We start from the raw sequence: 19,944 nt of genomic DNA, 5'->3' as shown, positions 1-19,944 counted from the left end.
TGAGCAGTTTAATTTTAAAAGTAGGCATCTTTCTGAACTGCTTTTTAATGAAGCTCTCTAGGGTTGACCCTTTCTAGATGTTTGATCTTATGAATCCTGTGAGGTTTCCAAATTTTAAAAGTTGTCACCTTTTGTCTTATTTCTTTAATATATTTTGCAGTCTAATCACACTGGAGACCTTGACACTGGTTCTGCTTTAGTACTGACCATTGAAAGTACTCTCATCACTGCTTGTTCTTCAGAATCTCTAGTTAGTAAAGGGCATTTCAAAAACTTTTGTATCCGTTTTGCTGATGGCTTTGAGACATCATGGGATGACTGGAAACCAGAAATTCGTGGGGACCTAGTGATGAATGCCTGTGAGTGTTTTATTTTCTGTATGAGGTTTTGAATTTTTTAAAATTAAAAAGTAACCCCAGTGTCTTCATAAGTAAAACTGAAGGATGTTCATATAGAGGAATGTTATTGGACTTTGTGACATAAAGGCTATTTCTAATTAAACATATTTGTGAAAAACTGCAGCTTTCAGTTGTTTGGGTAAGCAAACCAACTAGGTATTCTTTTTGATGGTACAACATTTGAACGTTTGCTCACTCCCTGATTTTTCCTGTAATTGATTTGTTAATGACCAGGCAAAGTGTCTTTGTTCTGTGGGGATCTTGAAACAAAGTAATAAATGTGTAAGATCCAGTTCATCCTATAACGTAATACAGGATAACTGGGAGCTGGGATTCCAGCCATAAATAAGTCCACATGTCCACATATGTAGTTTACAGAGTATAATTTGTGTGAATTCCTCTGATTCTATTATGCTCCATTAAACACAGCTTTAGTTATTCCTCTGGTTATGAATAACTAAAGCTGTGTTTATATGCTATTTTGAAGGTACAGGGATTTATTTTTATCTTAAATATTACAGCAGAGTTGATAAAGCATCATTAATCTATTTTTAATTAATTTTTATTGAAGTATAGTTGCTTTACAATGTGTTATCATTAATCTTAATAATGAAGAAAAATTATATTTGAAGAACTAAAGGTTGTGGACTAAAATTCCTCAGCTAATCTGTAAAACAAAATTAATTACTTTTCAGAAGGTGGTATGCCATTATTTAGCAATTTTTTCTCTCTTCACTGGAAGAAAATCTTCTTTCCAGTTCTGGGTTTTCTTTGAGTATTGGGAGAACTTTCCAGTGTTTTTATATCAAAAATTGAAGTTTTAGCATGTAATATTGGCTAAAATTTTAGGTAAAAGTTTTTGGTTTTGAATGCTTTGCATTTAGATAATTCATAGGTAAAATACTAGGATTTCTTTGAAATACTTCAGGTTATTAAGAAGACTTGATATCAAAATACTCATGCCTAATACCCAAAAGACCAAAATTAGCCTTCGTCAGAAATTTTTACAAGTAATCATTTTACATGGTTCTTATATATGTTTTAAAAAGTCACCATAACTGTCTTTTGTTTGTGTGTTTTTTTCCTTAAAATAAATTTAAACCTATTGATTTTTATTAAGATGACATTTTGCCATCATTATAGTCATACTGGATAGAATATATTTGGAAGCAAGGAAGGATACCATTTCCTTAGCAGTTTAAACAAAGGGAAAATGCATAAGAAATATGCCTCTGACTCAAAGTCAAAAACATATATTAAAAAATATAAACAATAACTCGGCACCTCAATGGATATTATACCAGCAAAGTAGAACACTAACATGCTGATAATTGCGATAATCATAATTTATTTGGGGCTTTGGAGGGTATCAAATGACTTGTTTTTGTAACATGCTTATTGTTTGGTGTTTTGGGAGAGTGGCAAACGAGATGAGTAGAGTAGTTGTTTTGCTGACATAAAAGAATTCCAAATTACAGATTCACCAATTAGTTTACTATTTTGTAGTTTTTATTAGTGTAGTTTTTATTAGGAGTAAGTATACTTGGATATAACTGACAATTTTTTTAAAAAAAGAGTTGAGTTTAGGGCAGAGAAATAAGGAAAAGTAGGATTATGCCTTAGGATTTTTTTTCACAGATCATTTAAAAATCATGCCCTACAGAAACAGAAATGTAGATCAATGGAACAGGATAGAAAGCCCAGAGATAAACCCACGCACGTATGGTCACCTTATCTTTGATAAAGGAGGCAAGAATATACAGTGGAGAAAAGACAGCTTCTTCAATAAGTGGTGCTGAGAAAACTGGACAGCTACATGTAAAAGAATGAAATTAGAACATTCTCTAACACCATACACACAAAAAAACTCAAAATGGATTAAAGACCTAAATGGAAGGCCAGACACTATCAAACTCTTAGAGGAAAACATAGGCAGAACATTCCATGACGTAAATCACAGCAAGATCCTTTTTGACCCATCTCTTTGAGAAATGGAAATAAAAACGAAAATAAACAAATGGGGCCTAATGAAACTTAAAAGCTTTTGCACAGCAAAGGAAAGCATAAACAAGACGAAAAGACAACCCTCAGAATGGGAGAAAATATTTGCAAACGAATCAACTGACAAAGGATTAATCTCCAAAATTTACAAGCAGCTCATGCAGCTCAATATCAAAGAAACAAACAACCCAATCCAAAAATGGGCAGAAGACCTAAATAGACATTTCTCCGAAGAAGATATACCGATTGCCAACAAACACATGAACGGATGCTCAACATCACTAATCATTAGAGAAATGCAAATCAAAACTACAATGAGGTATCACCTCACACCACTCAGAATGGCCAGCATCAAAAAATCTACAAACGATAAATGCTGGAGAGGGTGTGGAGAAAAGGGAACCCTCTTTCACTGTTGGTGGGAATGTAAATTGATACAGCCACTATGGAGAACAATATGGAAGTTCCTTAAAAAACTAAAAATAGAACTACCATACAACCCAGCAATCCCACTACTGGGCATATACCCTGAGAAAACCCTAATTCCAAAAGAGTCATGTACCACAATGTTCATTGTAGCTCTATTTACAATAGCCAGGACATGGAAGCAACCTAAGTGTCCACTGACAGATGAATGGATAAAGAATATGTGGCATATATATACAGTGGAATATTAGCCATTAAAAGAAATGAAATTGAGGTATTTGTAGTGAGGTGGATGGACCTAGAGTCTGTCATACAGGGTGAAGTAGGTCAGAAAGAGAAAAACAAATACTGTATGCTAACACATATATATGGAATCTAAAAAAAAAAAAAAAAAAATGGCTCTGACGAACCTAGGAGCAGGACAGGAATAAAGACAAAGATGTAGAGAACGGACTTGAGGACACGGGGAGGGGGAAGGGTAAGCTGTGACAAAGAGAGAGTGGCATGGGCATACATACACTACCAAATGTAAAATAGGTAGCTGGTGGGAAGCAGCCGCATAGCACAGGGAGATCAGCTCGGTGCTTTGTGACCCTAGCGGGGTGGGATAAGGAGGGTGGGAGGGAGACGCAAGAGGGAGGAGATATGGGGATATATGTATATGTATAGCTGATTTACTTTGTTATACAGCAGAAACTAACACAACATTGTAAAGCAATTATACTCTAGTAAAGACGTTAAAAAAAAAAAAAAACATGCCCTAGAAAAAAGATGGCCCTGCGTCAGTAATTCCCTGGTGGTCCCGTGGTTAGGACTTGGCGCTTTCAGTGGCGGGGCCCAGGTTTGATCCCTAGTTGGGGAACTAAGACGGCAAGCCAAGTGGCGTGGCCAAAAAAAAAAAAAAGCGTGATGTAATTTCCTCTCTAGGTGATGATATTTTGGGGGGAAGTGCAATAAAAATTAGAAAGGACAATCTATAGGAAGGGTTCCATGGACCACTTAAATAGTAAAGATTAGACGCTTTTCTTTAACATGCATTTAGAAAAACTAAACCGTTAGAAGTTTGAAAAATTCCAAGCTTTCTGCTAACACCTGGGTAAGCAGCATTTGGTTGTCACAGCAGGAATACTGCCATCCTGGATTCTGGTTGGTCCAACTCAGAGATGACAGGTACAGTGGGAAAGAGCCCAGTTGGTTTCCTACTTCTCACTTTCAGGATTCAGATCTACTCCTAAGAATTTTAATGTTCCTTATTAATTCATCATACCTCTGTATTCTATGAATTTATATAATCTTTTTTTTTAGCTTAATATTCAGAAATTCTCTAGCACTTCTTGGGATTGGAAGTCCCCGATGTTTTCTACCCTTTTTAAATTTACTGTTTCTTACTTTCATTTGGCCTTAGTTATATTACTCCAATTTCAGAGGCTTTTCTTTTCATTCTAGCAGTCTTAAGATTTGAAAGGGTAGTCTAGGGTTTTTTTGCTCTGATTTATAACTATGACATTAAAGGTGAATTAGGCAATCTTTTACCCCCAAACAAGATCTAATTCTTTTTTATAATTTGTATGTGAGGCACAAGTACAATATGGTTCAAAAATATAATTTAGATTTTAAAGTTATTGGCACTATCTTAAAAAATACATAATAGAAATTGTCATTTATAGACCCTTTCTCCCAAAATAAATTGTAGTATTTCCTTTTTTTAAAAAAATTAATTTATTTATTTGGCTGTACCGGGTCTTAGTTGTGGCATGCGGGATCTAGTTCCCTGACCAGGGATGAAACCCAGGCCCCCTGCATTGGGAGCGTGGAGTCTTAACCACTGGACCACCAGGGAAGTCCCTAAATTGTAGTATTTCTACAACTCACATTTGCATAACATTTGAATACCAGTTTAGAATATGGAATGAATTGCAAAAGGACATTTTATTTACGGTATATATACTGTCAGGTTTAGATTGAAATTTGGTTTCCATTAAGGATTACTGAGAAAGGGTCTTAATTCTATCTTTAGGCTCTACTTTGTTTAAAAGTTATTTCAAGGATGTTATGTCTTTTGTTGATTTAATTAACCTCTTAAAAAAGCTGAAATTATCTGATTAAAGCTAAGAAGTAGTAAATGTTTCAAAGTTAAAGTTAGATATGTTCTGGGGATAGGTCCATGACCTTAGGAGGCTGACCTTAGGAGGTTGACATCATGGCAGGCAATCTTTTTTTTTCCCTCATAAAATGATCCTTGTCAAAGTAAAAGACAAGGTTGATGAATCATGTCTGTGACCTAATGTGGCAGTTCTTAGTTATCAAAAAATCATTTTAAAATTATTTGCATTCTCAAAGCGCCATTCACTCATGATGGTACAAATTGTCATAGCATCTGGAAACTAGAGTTTCAGAGTTGGCCAGGTATTGTCACTCAGATAAGGAAATCACATGCAGAATGTAAAGATAAAACTGGAGTCAAATCTTTTTTTCTTTATTGAGGTATGGTTGATTTACAATATATTAGTTTCAGGTATATGCAGTTCAATTCTTAAAATCGATAAGAATAAAATATTGTGAGATATGAAATAGATACCACAAGTCATCTAAGGTAGCCCTTTCATTCTCCAGATTAGAAACTGAAACCTAATACACTAAGATGTATCAGATAGTTAACTAATAAGAACCTGCTGTGTAAAATAAATTAATTAATAAATTAAATTTAAAAAAAAGAAACTGAAACCTAGAGAGGCTAGTAATCCTGTTTAGGTAATCATTTTTGGAAGAAAAATTGCAGTGTAATATTTAACCACAAGCATAATTTTATTGAAACTTATTTTGGGGGTGATTTTTGTGCAGGTGTAGTTCCAGATGGTACCTATGAAGTATGTTCCAGGACTACAGGACAAGCAGCTGCTGGTAAGTTCACCTTTGGTATTACTTTTGCTATATATATCTGGTAGAATTCTGCTTTTTTTATCCATTTTTCCTGCCTTTATATTAGAGGCTCTTTTAACTAAACTCATTCTGGTATTCCCTAATTTTTAAAAACTATTTTGCAATCATATTAGCATATTTTTATTTACCTAACAATTAATTAGACACCATCAGTGTACAAGATACACGACAATGTTTTGGGAAAGACAAAGATGAATAAGATATACTTTCTATGCCATATAAGTTTAAATTCTAATAAGGTGGTTACAACTCTGCAGCATAACTAAACTGCAATAAGTGATAAGTTCAAAAAATATATAAAATTCCAATTGCTAATGAAATTTACAGGAGGGAGATAAAATTTCTAAATTTCAAAGGATACTGGAATGAGAGAAAGCTTTACGGAAGAAAAAGCATTTAAACAAGGACTTGAAAGATGGATAAAATTGTTTCTTAAGCAAAAACTGGAAAATATGAATAGAGAAAATTCAGGCGGAGAGAATAATACCTGCCATGATGTCAGAACACAGTGTCTAGTTAGAGTTGTCCAAATTGGCTGGAATAGAGTTATGTGAAAATAAGATGAGAAAAATCTTAAATCCCAAATTAAGGAATTTGAACTTCATTTGGTGGACAGTGAGAAAGCCACTGAGTTTTTTTGAGCAAGAAAGCAGATGTGACAGTATCAAAGGGACACTTTCAAGGATTAGAGAGGAGAAAAATCTAGGAAACTGGTTAGGAGATAACCATAGAAGTAATAATCTGTCTTAACTAAGATGACAGCATAGTGTAAATTTTTATTATTTCTACTGGTATAAAACTAGGGTAAGATAAATGGAGATGTTTATTTAAGAGCGCTTAAAATGTTGAGAGGGGAGAAGCTGATTAAATGAGCAAGAGTTCCTTTCCTCCTTACTATTCCTCCTGTCCTCCAAAACCTAGTCTCAGTGCTCATCCTAAGTAAACTGTCTCAGAAAATAGCAAGGCCTGCAGTCCCCACTGACAGAGAACTGAAAAGTTTAGGAGATTTCCAGCAGTAATGTTAGAAGGAAAAGGTGATAACTGAGGTAAACATACATATTGGGAGGAAGGTCACATAAAAGTCTTTGTCAGGGGTCTTGTTTATAAGTGACAACAACATATTCAAACTGGCTTAACTAAAAGGGGGAACTTGTTAAAAGAACATTCGCAGATCACAGTTAAACTTAGGAATGGCTATCTCAGTGAAGAGAAGGAACCAGGTCAATTCAGGGGGCCCTCAGGAACTACTGGAAACAAGATCCCAGCTGTCTGTCACCAGGGCTCTTTCCAGCTCTTGTCTTTGCTTCTCTCCGGCTGCTTCATTTGTGCTTACTGCTGACCTCCTGAAACATGGCAGGAAACATGGCTGCCAGCAGCTCATGAGCCTCATTCCCCACCCCGCAGTCACTAGAGAAGGACCGGTCTTTTCTCAAGTCCAGGGAAGGATTCTTAGCTTTCCAACTTTGACCCTTACTCAGACTAATCATCTAATTAATTCTGGCTAATGAGGGAGGGCTGTGCCAGTTCTCCTACTATAGTCATGGGAAGGTAGATCAGCTAGGGGGCTAGGGGAGGAGGGAATTCATAGGTCACATGGGGAAAGAAGAGTGCTGAAAACAGAGAAACAATAGGTGCACACTATACAATAGGGGAATCAATCCCATAGTCTCATGTTTCTGACAGATCTAGCTGTGAGAGACATTAGTTATTACACAGGGCCATCATCCACTTTATTCCCTGAATGTAGAATTATTTAAATTTCTATACTCAAGACTTAACCAAAAACGTCACTTCTTTATTTAAACAGAAAGTAGTAGTGCTGGAACCTGGACGCTCAATGTATTGTGGAAAATGTGTGGGATTGATGTCCACATGGATCCTAACATTGGCAAAAGACTTAACGCTCTGGGCAATACCCTTACAACACTGACAGGAGAGGAGGACACAGATGACATTGCCGATCTAAATTCAGTGAACATAGCTGACCTGTCAGATGAAGATGAAGTTGACACTATGTCTCCCACTATCCATACTGTAAGTAAACTCAGTTAGACTTTTTCAGGACTGGCTTTTACCCTGAGAAAGGGATATTATTAGGTCAGTGTTATTTACTGTAGTCGCTAATTGTGGAGGAAGGAAGGGAGTGGTGGTTCTCTGTGTCTACGTTTATATAATATTGTTTTTTTAATTCCATAATATTGTCTTTTAATTGAATTCCTTGTTTCATAACGGCTGTCAACCAACTTGTGCCTTAACCTACAGGTAACATGTTAACAGTAAAAGCAAAGTGCAAGCAGATCTGTAGAGACAGAAAGTAGATCAGTGGTTGCCTAGGACTGGGAGAGTTTAGGGGGTTGGGAGAGGGGATGGGAAGAGACTGCTAATGTTAGGAGGTTTTGTTTGGGAGGCGGTGAAAATGTTCTAAATAGATTCTGATGATGGCTGTACAACTTTGTGACTATACTAAAAACCACTATAAACCATTATACATTTTAAATGGGTCAATTTTATGGCATGTGAATTATCTCAATGATGTTCAAAAATGAAAGTCAAAAGCAAAGTACACCCACACAAAATAAAGTATACATTTTAAAAATGTGTATTTCCATTTATACTGTACATATTCTGTAGTATCAGATTGATTAGTTATTAAACTTATTTATTAGTTAAAAAGAAAGTTTCTCTCTGCTTTCATTCTATTATCAACGTAAAAATTTTTTTGAAACATCTTTTAACTACTGTATCATGAAATAGTTTTGTTCTTGGAAAGAAATTTTTTAAAAATTAACATTACTGTTTACCATTTAGAGTTCAGAGGAAAGTTCAGTAAGTGGAGATGGCCACAAGCTCACCTTTGGGCAACGACTTGTAAATCACCTCCTAGGCCTGAGGCCTCCACATCAGCGCTATTCTGTTCCTGCAGAGTATCTGTGTAACCCAGAGATGTGGGCCTCCCCTCAGTCTAGCCAGTCCCATCTGAAAGCATGCAGAGCTCACTCATGGGGAAACGTAGGTAGCAACTAAATGGATTCCTTATGAAAATGAAGGGGTTTGAATCACTGGAGAATTCCAATCATCTTACTTAATATAGATGGCTTTGATTCTTGCATGCTTCCTTTGATTTAAGGTGTTATTTCTGTGATAGGGTAGATTTGCTTTGTGACCTGAGGGTGTTACTGACAGACATGCTTTTGATTTTTCAGGAAGCTGTAGATCATCGAAGACAAGGAGCATCTTGTAGCCAGCCAGGAGAACTTAGAGGAAGAAAAATTATGAAGCGTATAGTGGATATCAGAGAACTGAATGAACAGGCCAAAGTAATAGATGATCTTAAGTATGTATAATGATTTTTAATTTAGTATAGTATTCCCTAATAATAGAATAGATTTTAAATGTGACGGAAACTGGATTGGGGCCAGTACAACCCATTTAGTTTATAAATGATCACCAAGGTCCAGAAAAGTTTGGTGATTTGTCTGAGATCATACATTCATTAGTGATAAAGTTAGAAATGTTAGTCTAGTGCTCATCACAGCTCCCCATTTCTGAGAAGTTTATGACTGACTTTATGTTACATATATGCATCGCTACGTGTATACACATGTATCTTCACATATGTATGTAAATATGAGTGTTTTGCTAACAGTATTTTTGGAATGCAAATTTTTGAGAGAGGAAGAAAATTTAGAATTTATTAAGTACCTATTGTGATTCTGGCGTGTTATCTCAATTTAATCCTCACAACATTTCTATGAGATTAGATGGCATTATCCAAACTTTATAGATGAGAAAACTGGCTCGGAGAGATTAAAGAATTGGAATTTGAACCTGTGTTTGTCTGAATTCAAACTTCATGCTTTTTGCTTGCCTGTATTAGCAGTTCACTAGAACTGAGGTGAGGGTAGGGTGAGCCAAGAGGGGGGAGTAGGTGGAAGTCATTTTTTTCTTTATCTGTAGCCTGCTAAATAGTACTGACTAGGTTATACTTGCTCTGTAAGACTAAATATTCTTCTTGCCAAACTGAAATTTTTGTTTTCCCCAAAGGTGGAAAACATACTTCATCTTTTCTAATCTTTGTACTCCTGTATCTGTGTTTTTTTGCATTCGAGGATTTTACAGAAATGTATACATTGTACAGTGAAAGGTATTTGCTAAAAACTTGTCTGTAAAATCAGTTATGATACAGTGATTCACGTTTTCCTGTTGACTTACATTACAGTTTGAGTTTTGTTATCAGGGGAAAACTGACTTGAAGCAAAATATACTTCCTCCCCTAAAATCTTACCTGAGGCTTAAATTATATGTAAAATATTACATACTATCTGTTACATACTATCTATTCTGCTAAGTGGTTCCATAGCTTTCCTGAGATTATCACAGAGACTCTTGATGTAGAAATGGATAAGAACCATTTCCTAAAACATTAGAGAAAGTTTTGTTTTTTTTTTTTACAGTTTGCCAGATATGAGTATTAAGTTTATACAGGATTTTGGCCTGTCCATACATAATCTTTGATATTCTGATAGAGAATTTTAAAAGGAGCAAGTAAAAATCACTCTTACTTTGTTACCTCATTACACTAACTGCCATATTTGTTTTTTATCCAGAAAACTAGGTGCAAGTGAAGGAACCATAAACCAGGAAATTCAACGTTATCAACAATTAGAATCTGTTGCTGTGAATGATATTAGAAGAGATGTTCGTAAAAAATTACGGAGGTCCAGTATGCGAGTGAGTAAACATTTAAGGAGAATTTTATTAAAGTAGACTATGTAAACATTTTATCACTTTATGAAATTTTATGATGATACTTACGTTGTTCTCTTTCTTCCTCCATTGCTAGTGATAACACTTGATTTGTGTATCTCATGTCTACTATGTACCAGGCACTGTTTAAAGCACTTTACATTCAATAACCCATTAAATCTTTACAACAACCCTATGTGGTAGCTTATATTATTTTCCCCATTTTAAAGATGAGGAAACTGAGGCACAGAGAGGTCAAGCAATTTGACCAAGGTTATACAGTCAGTAATTCCAGTGGAGCCAAGATTCAAACCCAAACAGTGGAATTCTACAGTTTATGCCCTTAGCCACTGTGTTCTGTCTGCCTTTCATGAAGTCATACTTTCTTTTTTGTCTCTAATTCAAATGTGAAATTTTTTGAGATGTCCATTCTACCCCTCCCATTTTCCACAGAAGATTTTACTCTTAGCCACTACATACTGTCAGCACTTTATTCTTACCTTTATTATTTGCATATTTAGTTGCCCTTACTAGTATTTGAGTCTCTTAAAGGACAAGTTGTTTATCTTTGACCTTACTATCTACCACATTCTGGGATTTAGTCCAATTGCTGAACGCTCGAAATAAATATATAGATAGATGTACTAGAAAAATAGAGTAGAAAATAATTCTAAAACTTATTCAAATGGAGGTAGGTTGCTTTGGGTCAAGGTGGTCTTGTTAGTAGAAAAACTAATTTTTAAAAATATAGTCAGCAAAACCCTCCAGTTTTTTTTAACCAGAATATGGTTTTGGGGTGTCACCCCAATACATAAAAACTGGTTAAATCAGAGCTGTTGAGGTTAGAGAAAATGTGGAAAGATTGCAGGGATCCAGAGTTCATCGGCTTGAACTTTCTTTCCTTGGTCACCACCGAAGTCCTAGACCTCATTTGAATAGTGTTCTAAATTATTTATTTAAATTAGGAATAAAATTCAATTTTATTCATCACTGGCTTCTGATAGTACTAAATGGATAGTGATGCTCTGTAATGCATAACTCTGTGTTTAAACTTTTTGCCACTATGTTCCTCACAGTCATGCAACATAATGAAAATATTGCTTGCCATACTGTTTATAAGCTAGTTTAGACTTGGCAATTAACTGTTAAAAATAAAACTAGGTAGAGAGGATTAGGAAAATTACTGAAATTAAATCTGTGTTCTTAACATTTTTCTCATTTGGTATTTCCCCCTCAATTCCCTTTTAGTCCTCTTGCTTTCTAAGTCTCCATTGTATTAGAATCTTTTTACTATCTAGCCCCCCCCAAACTACAAATTTGAAGAAGAGGGATTTGGTGACAAGGAGGATGTTCCAGTCACCACTTCCTTTCCTTTTCTGTAATAAAGAGTTCTGTCAGGAGGGGTACCCTTGGGTGGTACTCGGGATGATTAGTGGTCGCTCCCTCCCTCCCCCTCCCCCTCTTCCCTGATCTCCTCTTCTCCCCCCTCCCCTCCCGTTTCTCCCAGAATGTTTCCTTTTAATTCTCATTTTCTTTCTTTTCTTATTGTTTCCTTATTTCTCCCCTTATTTCTGTACCCCTCATCCCTGCTCCCAACTCAAACGAGCTGGTGGCTCCTATTTTCCTTGTACAGCCTTCCTAATTGACATTAGGACTAAGAGTAGTTGATTCCTGCTGCACTTTGATCCATCTGTGTTGTTAAGTGACATTTAAAGTCACAATTTAAGATAACTTGTTATTGACCTGGGGGAGACAAGATAACTTCTTTAATAGCAGAACATTTTACCTGAAGTCAGATATTACAACAGTAAACAACTGCCTAAAGTCACCCTTTTTCTATCCCCTTTCATTAGGCTGCTTCCCTAAAGGATAAGTGGGGTTTGGGTTACAAACCAAGTTACAGCCGATCAAAAACCATTTCAGCTTCTGGAAGACCACCTCTTAAGCGAATGGAAAGGGCAAGGTAATATATTTCAACCAATGAAACAAGTAATAAAATTGCTGACTCTTTTGCCAAAGGTCACTACTTATTTATTGTGTTCTAATTGGGGAAATTACAAAATTAAGGTAGCAAATGGACCTTATTAGTAAAACTAGTAATAGTGGATACTGTCAAACTAAGAAGTTTGAGGAATCCCTCTATCTCATTTATACTCTACTTTTATATTATAAAAGTCATTGTGTGCTTTTTAGTAATGAAGTACACTGCTATTTAGACAAGTTTATGCGTAAACTTATAGACTATCCAAAGAAATGAATATTTGCATGTTAGTAGCTCTAAATTTGTCATTTTAGAAAAAGTGTGATTATACACACATTTAACATGAAAAATGGAAATTTTACTTATTATTGAAGAAAAATATAGTTTTACTAGTAAATGAACACTATAAAGTAAGTATAAATTCTTTTTCATAAGGCTTAATTTTAGGAAATCTTGTGTTAAAGCAATGAACTTTTTTTTTATGAGATGCTAAAGGTTAAGAAATGGAATACCAAAAGTTCAATCCTTGGATAAGGTAAATATTTAGAAATAAAGTGTTAATGTCATTAATCAGACTTTTATAAAGTCCAGGGGTTTTTTTTGAACACGAATATTAATGTTTTATAACTTTATATTTTATTATAGTTCTCGAGTAGGTGAAACTGAGGAGCTCCCAGAAATCCGGGTGGATGCAGCATCTCCTGGACCCAGAGTCACTTTCAATATCCAAGATACAGTAAGAGAGATACTATTTGTTAGAGATACACAGTGCTAAATAATTTTTAGTAATTACAAAATTATAGTAGTTACGCAGTTTAGAAATAGTAGTTCCTACTTACAGTGAAAGTGTGGATTGTGATGGTTGAGGTGTCTGTACGTTGCCAAATAGCAGAGCACTATTGAAGAGCCATGCCGCAGGTGTTAGTGTTTTGCATGTAGAATAAAGACTCCATACTGCTTGTAGGTAGAAACATTTTGTTGAATAATTTTTCTTTCAAGTTTGACTCTGCATTAAACTGGGTATTTTACACAAATGTAAATGTGGAATGTTTTTACTTAATGTATTTTATTGTTTATGTATTTTTGTTCAGAATATATAGAGATAATATCAGAAACTAGTAGTAAAAAAGGTCAGCGTCAAAGTTGTATTCTAATTTTATAGCATGTTAAAATTAATGTTAAAATGTTTGTTGTTTTTTGTTTACTTTTAAATCATTGTTTTTTATTTTTCATTAATTTTTATAAATTTTCTTATTATTTTAATTAAGTTGAAAAAAACGGTATGGGGAAGTACACCACAGTCCAGCTGTCCTGGGGAAGGGTATTTTCAGGTACTTTTTAAGAACAACATAAATTTTGCTTTCAAACTAAGTAACCACTCTGAAAATCTGCTTTCAAAATGTCTTCCTCTCATTTCATACTAAACTCAGACCTTGAAGATATTTTACATAAAGGTTTAAGATTGTTTCAATTCTTTTTCATCATTTATATTTTCTAAGCTTTTTCATGAATATATTTTACTTCTATACTCACTTATAATTTAATAGTAATTATTTAATCTCCAAAATTAAAGAAGGACTAAATCAGCACACCAGATTAACTCAACAAAATCATAAACCAAAAACTGTTACAGTTATTTGCTAATCCTGAAGTGAATCTCTTTTTCCCTACACTCAAACGCAAAATGAATCTTTTCTTTAAGAAAAGATTAGTTACCTAATTCAAACTAGAATCAACAGAACAACAAATTAATCGAGTGTTATTTATTTTCAGTCACTAGTATAAAAAAAGCATGTATAAAAGCAGTCTATTAAAAATTATGTTCAAAACAGTGTGGAAAATGTGCTACACAATCACTTATAAGTTGAGTTAACACCTTTATAAGCTACATATTTTCCCTAAATATAAGTAAAATTTAATTTTAAAATTGTATCTGTATAGTAGGTATATAAATCATTGTCTAGAAATTTTCTGTCAAGTTACATTTAAAAATTGGAACTTATTCCACATTTGTTTCCCATCGCCCACTCTTTTAAGATAGTCTCAATATATATCCCGTAGTTACACTGAATTTAGTCAAGCCGAATTTTGTTTTAGAACTATTAGGTTGTAATAGAGTGAGCTTGACAGACATGTCCTTTTTTCTAAAAATGAACTTGGAAATACTGTCCTTTACAGTGAATTGAATGGATTCTACTAATTGACTTTTTTTCCTGTATTTTTAAAATCGAGATAATTGACATATAACATTATTTTCAAGTATACAACATAATTATTTGATATATGTATATACTGTGAAATGACTGAGTTATTCTTAAAGGCATTAATATTTGAATGATTCAAGTCCAATTTTTAAATAGCAGTATATTCTGTTTATAAAAAATAGTGTATAAAAATCATGAATTACAGAACAGATCATTAAGGCATGGTTAAATAGAAAATAAATATAAACAAAGGGCTATTTATCTACATAAACTCTTACCACAGCTTTAAAAGTTGAAGATTTTCTGATAAAATCTGACTTACTTACTAAATGATATGTTATTTTTTAAAAAGTGAAGAAAATCTAGATTCTGCAAATGTTTGAAATTTTGATTATAGGATTTCACTATGTATCTTGTAGTAATATCAATGTACCTTGCACATTACACTTTACAAAGGCTTATCACATTCCCTCAAAGGATATGTGAGCAAATCTCAAAACTGGGAATCAAAATAAGGTCATAGAAGTTTGTTTTTTGGGTTTTTTTTGACCTACTTAAATGCAGTGGTCTCCTGATACAATCCTCAGTGAGTGACATTGTATTTATTATACAAAGTATTTGCCTTAAAATACAGAATTCTTAAGTTTGCTTGATTGCTATTTAATTATATAACTATTTACACATCTTTCTTCAGCTCAGTAGGGGCCCATTTTAAAAAGATGTATCCACAGAAAGTATTCTGGAAGCACGGAGTACATTCTGTACTGACACTTGCATCCTCTTCCATCATTAATTGCTCTCTTGCCCTTCTAATTTAAAGTTAATCACATTGTTTCTTTTGTCTCCACAGCATGATTAACCCATGCTGTACTAATTAACATGATGATATATGCTTATAGAAAGTAAAATTTCACTCTAATTTTTAGTGAGTCAGTGGTATGACTTTCTGTGGTTTGAACTTCTGCTTCCTTCTTTGGTGTACCATTTCATATGTTTGTAAAGCTGATCTTTCAGTTCAGAGTGAGGAAATTCAATTTTGAGAGAAATTTTAGACGCTTAAATGTATATTTTTTCTTTTTCTTTTTTTTTTTAAGGGAAAAGAGGTTTATAATGTGAACCTGATTCATATTTTTTCTCTTTACATTCAGTTTCCAGAGGAGACAGAACTGGACCTTTTGTCAGTAACCATTGAAGGTCCATCCCATTACTCCTCAAATAGTGAAGGATCATATTCCGTGTTCAGTTCTCCCAAAACTCCAGGAGGCCTTTCACCAGGCATTTCTTTCCAACCTGAGGAGGGCCGACGGGATGACAGTTTGTCTTCTACCAGTGAAGATTCCGAGAAGGATGAAAAGGATGAAGACCATGAGAGGGAAAGGTTCTATATTTACAGGAAACCCTCGTGAGTAGCTTTAAGATCCTTAGGCAGTATTTTAGAATCTAGAACTGAGCTTAAAGCATTATATAACTGTTAATTTTTACAGAAAAAAAAAAAACTTAACGTGCCTACCCAGAGTGAGACTAGGAGACGTATCCATGGTTTACTAATATAATTTAGCTCCATATGGCATTATTTTTTTCTTTCCCTGTCTTTATGTCTTTTAATAAAATCTAGAAAGTAGCATTTAAAATTTTACAATTTGCAAAAATGAAATCTCCTCCAAGTTGTAGAATGTAGGTCATACGCTGATATTCAGACTCCTTAATATCAGTGCTTGTGCCTGTGTCCTGAGCACTGAGAACATTGCCTGACACATGACAGTTACTCAGTACATAGTTGTTGAATAAAATGTGACTCCATTAAACTTAAGAAAACCTTCAATTAGTAGGAGCCAGTTGGGTAATTTGTGTGAATTTATAAAATAGTGAAATTTATTTACAGACTACTGCTCACATAACATGTTGGAAAATAGTTTGTTGAAAACTCTTCCCAGTTTACTACAATGTAATCACCAGTTGTTCTTTCTCTAGACATACATCTCGTAAAAAAGCAACAGGCTTTGCTGCTGTTCATCAGCTATTTACAGAACGCTGGCCAACAGCCCCGGCCAACAGAAGTCTTAGTGGCACAGCTACAGAGAGAAATATTGACTTTGAACTTGATATACGAGTTGAAATTGATAGTGGAAAATGTGTGCTCCACCCAACCACCCTTCTACAAGAACATGATGATATAAGCTTGAGAAGGTAAGATATTGGTCAGAAAGGTGTACAAGTAACTTCATTTGTTAGAACTACTATTTATATATCATTAATCGTAACAAACATTTCCCACCACATCCCAAAATGCAGACTTAAAGAGTATATTTTATTATAATTAGCATGTTTGAGTGCTTATTTGTATAACATACTGTTTTCTTTAAACAAGTGTATAATATTTTCTGGTGATTAGAAATGGACGTCTGATTTAGATTCTAGCAAATTTGTTAATTAAAATAGTTATATCCTTGGAATTCTTTAAATAAGCATGAATTTCTCAGTCTCTGTCATCATTGTGCACATTTCTGTTTCAAAGAACAGTACAATACTTAAAGATATCTTGTTATTGAAAGTTTGATGACATAAAGAAATAAGAAAGATTGGGAAACAGCTGCACAAAGAGACCTCAGTAAACTGGAATGTTGTTCAGGCTATAACTGCAGCTTTACCATTTGTTTCCATCATTGAAGAAATAGTGGTATAAACAGGCGTAGGGTTAGATTATTTTGTTCTTTGAATTTGTTTTGCTTTTCCTTCCTAATCTAAAAAAGAATTATAGGAAAACAGTAATATTAATAATTGAGTGAATGAGTAAGGAGTGGGTGGAAATGTAGATAAAACAAGTAGGCAGAATGCTGACAAATGCTGAAGCTGGGAGATGGACCCATGGGAGTTCATTCTGCTGTTCCATTTACTTTCTGTATGTTCGAAATTTTCTATAATAAAAGATTTTTAAATGTCTCTTTGTCTAATGAAGCCTTTTATAAAATGAGAAGATAAAAAGGCACTCTAAACAGTTAAATTCTTACAAATGTAATAGTGGTGATAAAAAGAACGACTGTTAATTTATTTTTGGTTGAACCGCAGTAAACCAAACTAAATTGCTGGTACTCAGCTATATTTACCTATGTAAAGGGCGGTTTCATTTGGTTCAACCTTATGTGTTCATGTGAAACAGTTGTGATCTCGGGAAAGAATAACTGCCTTGTGTAGTTGTGGAACATACAACATAAACCTCATCCATGCAAGGATTAACCGGTTTCACTAGAGACGCTGATGAGCTTCACTTTTTCAACCTTATTAATGAAGGATTACATTTCACTTACTATATAAATAAAAGTTTGCTTTTAAACAAAATAAAAGGAAATAAATGTCTTTCAAAAAGATAAAACATTTTTCTATTTATAGGAGTTATGACAGAAGTTCCAGGAGTTTAGATCAAGATTCTCCTTCAAAAAAGAAGAAGTTTCAAACTAATTATGCTTCCACCACGCATTTAATGACTGGCAAGAAAGTGCCATCATCTCTACAAACAAAGCCTAGTGACTTAGAAACAACAGTATTTTACATTCCTGGAGTTGATGTAAAGGTAAAAATCTAAATGTCTAGGATTAGGGATTAGATTATTAGTAGCCATGTTTATTTTCTATCATATATATTCTTCCTTTACCAATTATATTAAAATGAGGCCTTCTGAAGTTTTTCTCTAATATAGCCATATTCTGAACATGAGACCTTCTAAACTGCAGGTTGCCCCTTTTTCCACGAAATTTTGACAGAAGAAGTTAATTTTCTTTTTTAAACATTGATATTCACAATGTATTTGCTAAACCTTGCCTATTGCAACTCTTTTAGATTCTAGAATTATTAAGCTAGGATGTTAAGCTAGAAAGAACTTAAAATATTATCTGGGATGACGCTTTTTAACTTTAAAAATGAGATAAAACTAATCAGGAACTTGCCGGGATCACAAAGCTAACTCGTAAAATCTTCTGGCTCCTGAACCAGTGTTCTTTCTGCTACATTTTTGTACATTTCTTGGTTTCCCTCATCTGCATAATTTTAATTTTGAAAGTTTATTTGTTTCAATACAGTTGCATTATAATTCCAAGACTCTAAAGACCGAATCACCTAATGCCTCCAGAGGATCTTCCTTGCCAAGAACACTGTCTAAAGAGTCCAAGCTGTACGGTGTGAAAGATAGCGCGACATCTTCTCCTCCTCCTTTACCTTGCACTGCCCAGAGCAAGACTCACACCTTACTTCCCCCCCAGCCCCCGCCTATTCCCTCAGGTATTTACGGAAAATATACTTTTTTAATTTTTTTCATAAATTAAGTTTTAGTCATCACCTACTTGCTCTTTTGAGACTTTCTTTCAAATTCACGTTTAAGAAGAAAGGACTTAGACTTATCAGTAACAACTGTACAAAGTTCACATGTGGAAGTGTTGGCCAACTACTTTTGCCTAGTTCTCAAACTGATATTACCTTAGAATATCAGTTGTTAAAATAAACTTATATACTTAAAGTTTACTTAATTTTTTAGATCTATATATATTTAGAAAAGTCTTAATATAGTTCAAATCTGGGAGCTTATGATCTAGATGGAAACATCAAAGTTATATCTGGGAGCTTATGATCTAGATGGAAACATCAAAGTTATACATTTAAGACAGAGTACACTGGACTTAACCACATTTATTAATTATCTATTATTGCATAACAAATTATCCCAAATTTAGTGGCTGAAAATCTCAAACACACCTTCTGTGGATCAGAAATTCAGGAGCAGTTTGGCAGGGTGAATCTAACTTCACAGTCTTTTATGAAGCTACAGTCAGGATGTTGGCTAGGGCTGCAGTCATCCAAATGCCTGACTGGGTCTGGAAGTCTGCTTCCATTGTATCCCATTCACATGGCTGGCAAGTTGGTGCTTTAGTTTCTCCCCACATGGGTCTCTCCACTGGGGTCCCTGAGTGTTCTCAGGACATGGCAGCTGACATTCCCTCAAAAGGAGTGACTCAAAAGAGAACATGGCTGAAGCTGCAATATCTTTTATGGCTTCATCTCAGAAGTCATGTAACATCACTTCCACAATATCTAATTGATCATACAGTGTGGGAGGGAACTACACAAGGGCGTGAATACCAGGAGGAAAGGACTATTGGAAGTTATCTTGGAATCTGGCTACTATACCATGTGAATAATACCTTATATATATAAAATAGAATATCCAAAAAAGGGAATATTGGACTGGACAAGAATTATT

General features: G+C 34.4%; 1 protein-coding gene across 6 annotated transcripts in view; it reads left to right on the top strand.

Moving 5' to 3' along the window:
• The window catches only part of KIAA1109 (KIAA1109 ortholog), a 209,065-nt gene that overhangs the window by 161,023 nt on the left and 28,098 nt on the right, over positions 1-19,944 (top strand). For 5 of the 6 annotated variants that reach the window (XM_032632285.1, XM_032632284.1, XM_032632286.1 and 2 more), the window contains 12 exons: positions 161-359; positions 5,667-5,726; positions 7,573-7,799; positions 8,969-9,099; positions 10,373-10,496; positions 12,365-12,474; positions 13,138-13,228; positions 13,761-13,823; positions 15,845-16,098; positions 16,668-16,883; positions 18,084-18,264; positions 18,770-18,968. In XM_032632285.1, coding sequence (XP_032488176.1) covers positions 161-359; positions 5,667-5,726; positions 7,573-7,799; positions 8,969-9,099; positions 10,373-10,496; positions 12,365-12,474; positions 13,138-13,228; positions 13,761-13,823; positions 15,845-16,098; positions 16,668-16,883; positions 18,084-18,264; positions 18,770-18,968 — 1,855 coding nt within the window. The remainder of the gene's footprint in view (positions 1-160; positions 360-5,666; positions 5,727-7,572; positions 7,800-8,968; positions 9,100-10,372; positions 10,497-12,364; positions 12,475-13,137; positions 13,229-13,760; positions 13,824-15,844; positions 16,099-16,667; positions 16,884-18,083; positions 18,265-18,769; positions 18,969-19,944) is intronic. The other variant, XM_032632288.1, reaches the window with a different exon arrangement.

This window comes from Phocoena sinus, chromosome 5, assembly GCF_008692025.1.
Source record: "Phocoena sinus isolate mPhoSin1 chromosome 5, mPhoSin1.pri, whole genome shotgun sequence".
Classification (NCBI taxonomy): Eukaryota; Metazoa; Chordata; class Mammalia; order Artiodactyla; family Phocoenidae; genus Phocoena; species Phocoena sinus.
Note: the sequence above shows the minus strand (reverse complement) of the source record. Positions and strands in the feature narration are given on the sequence as shown.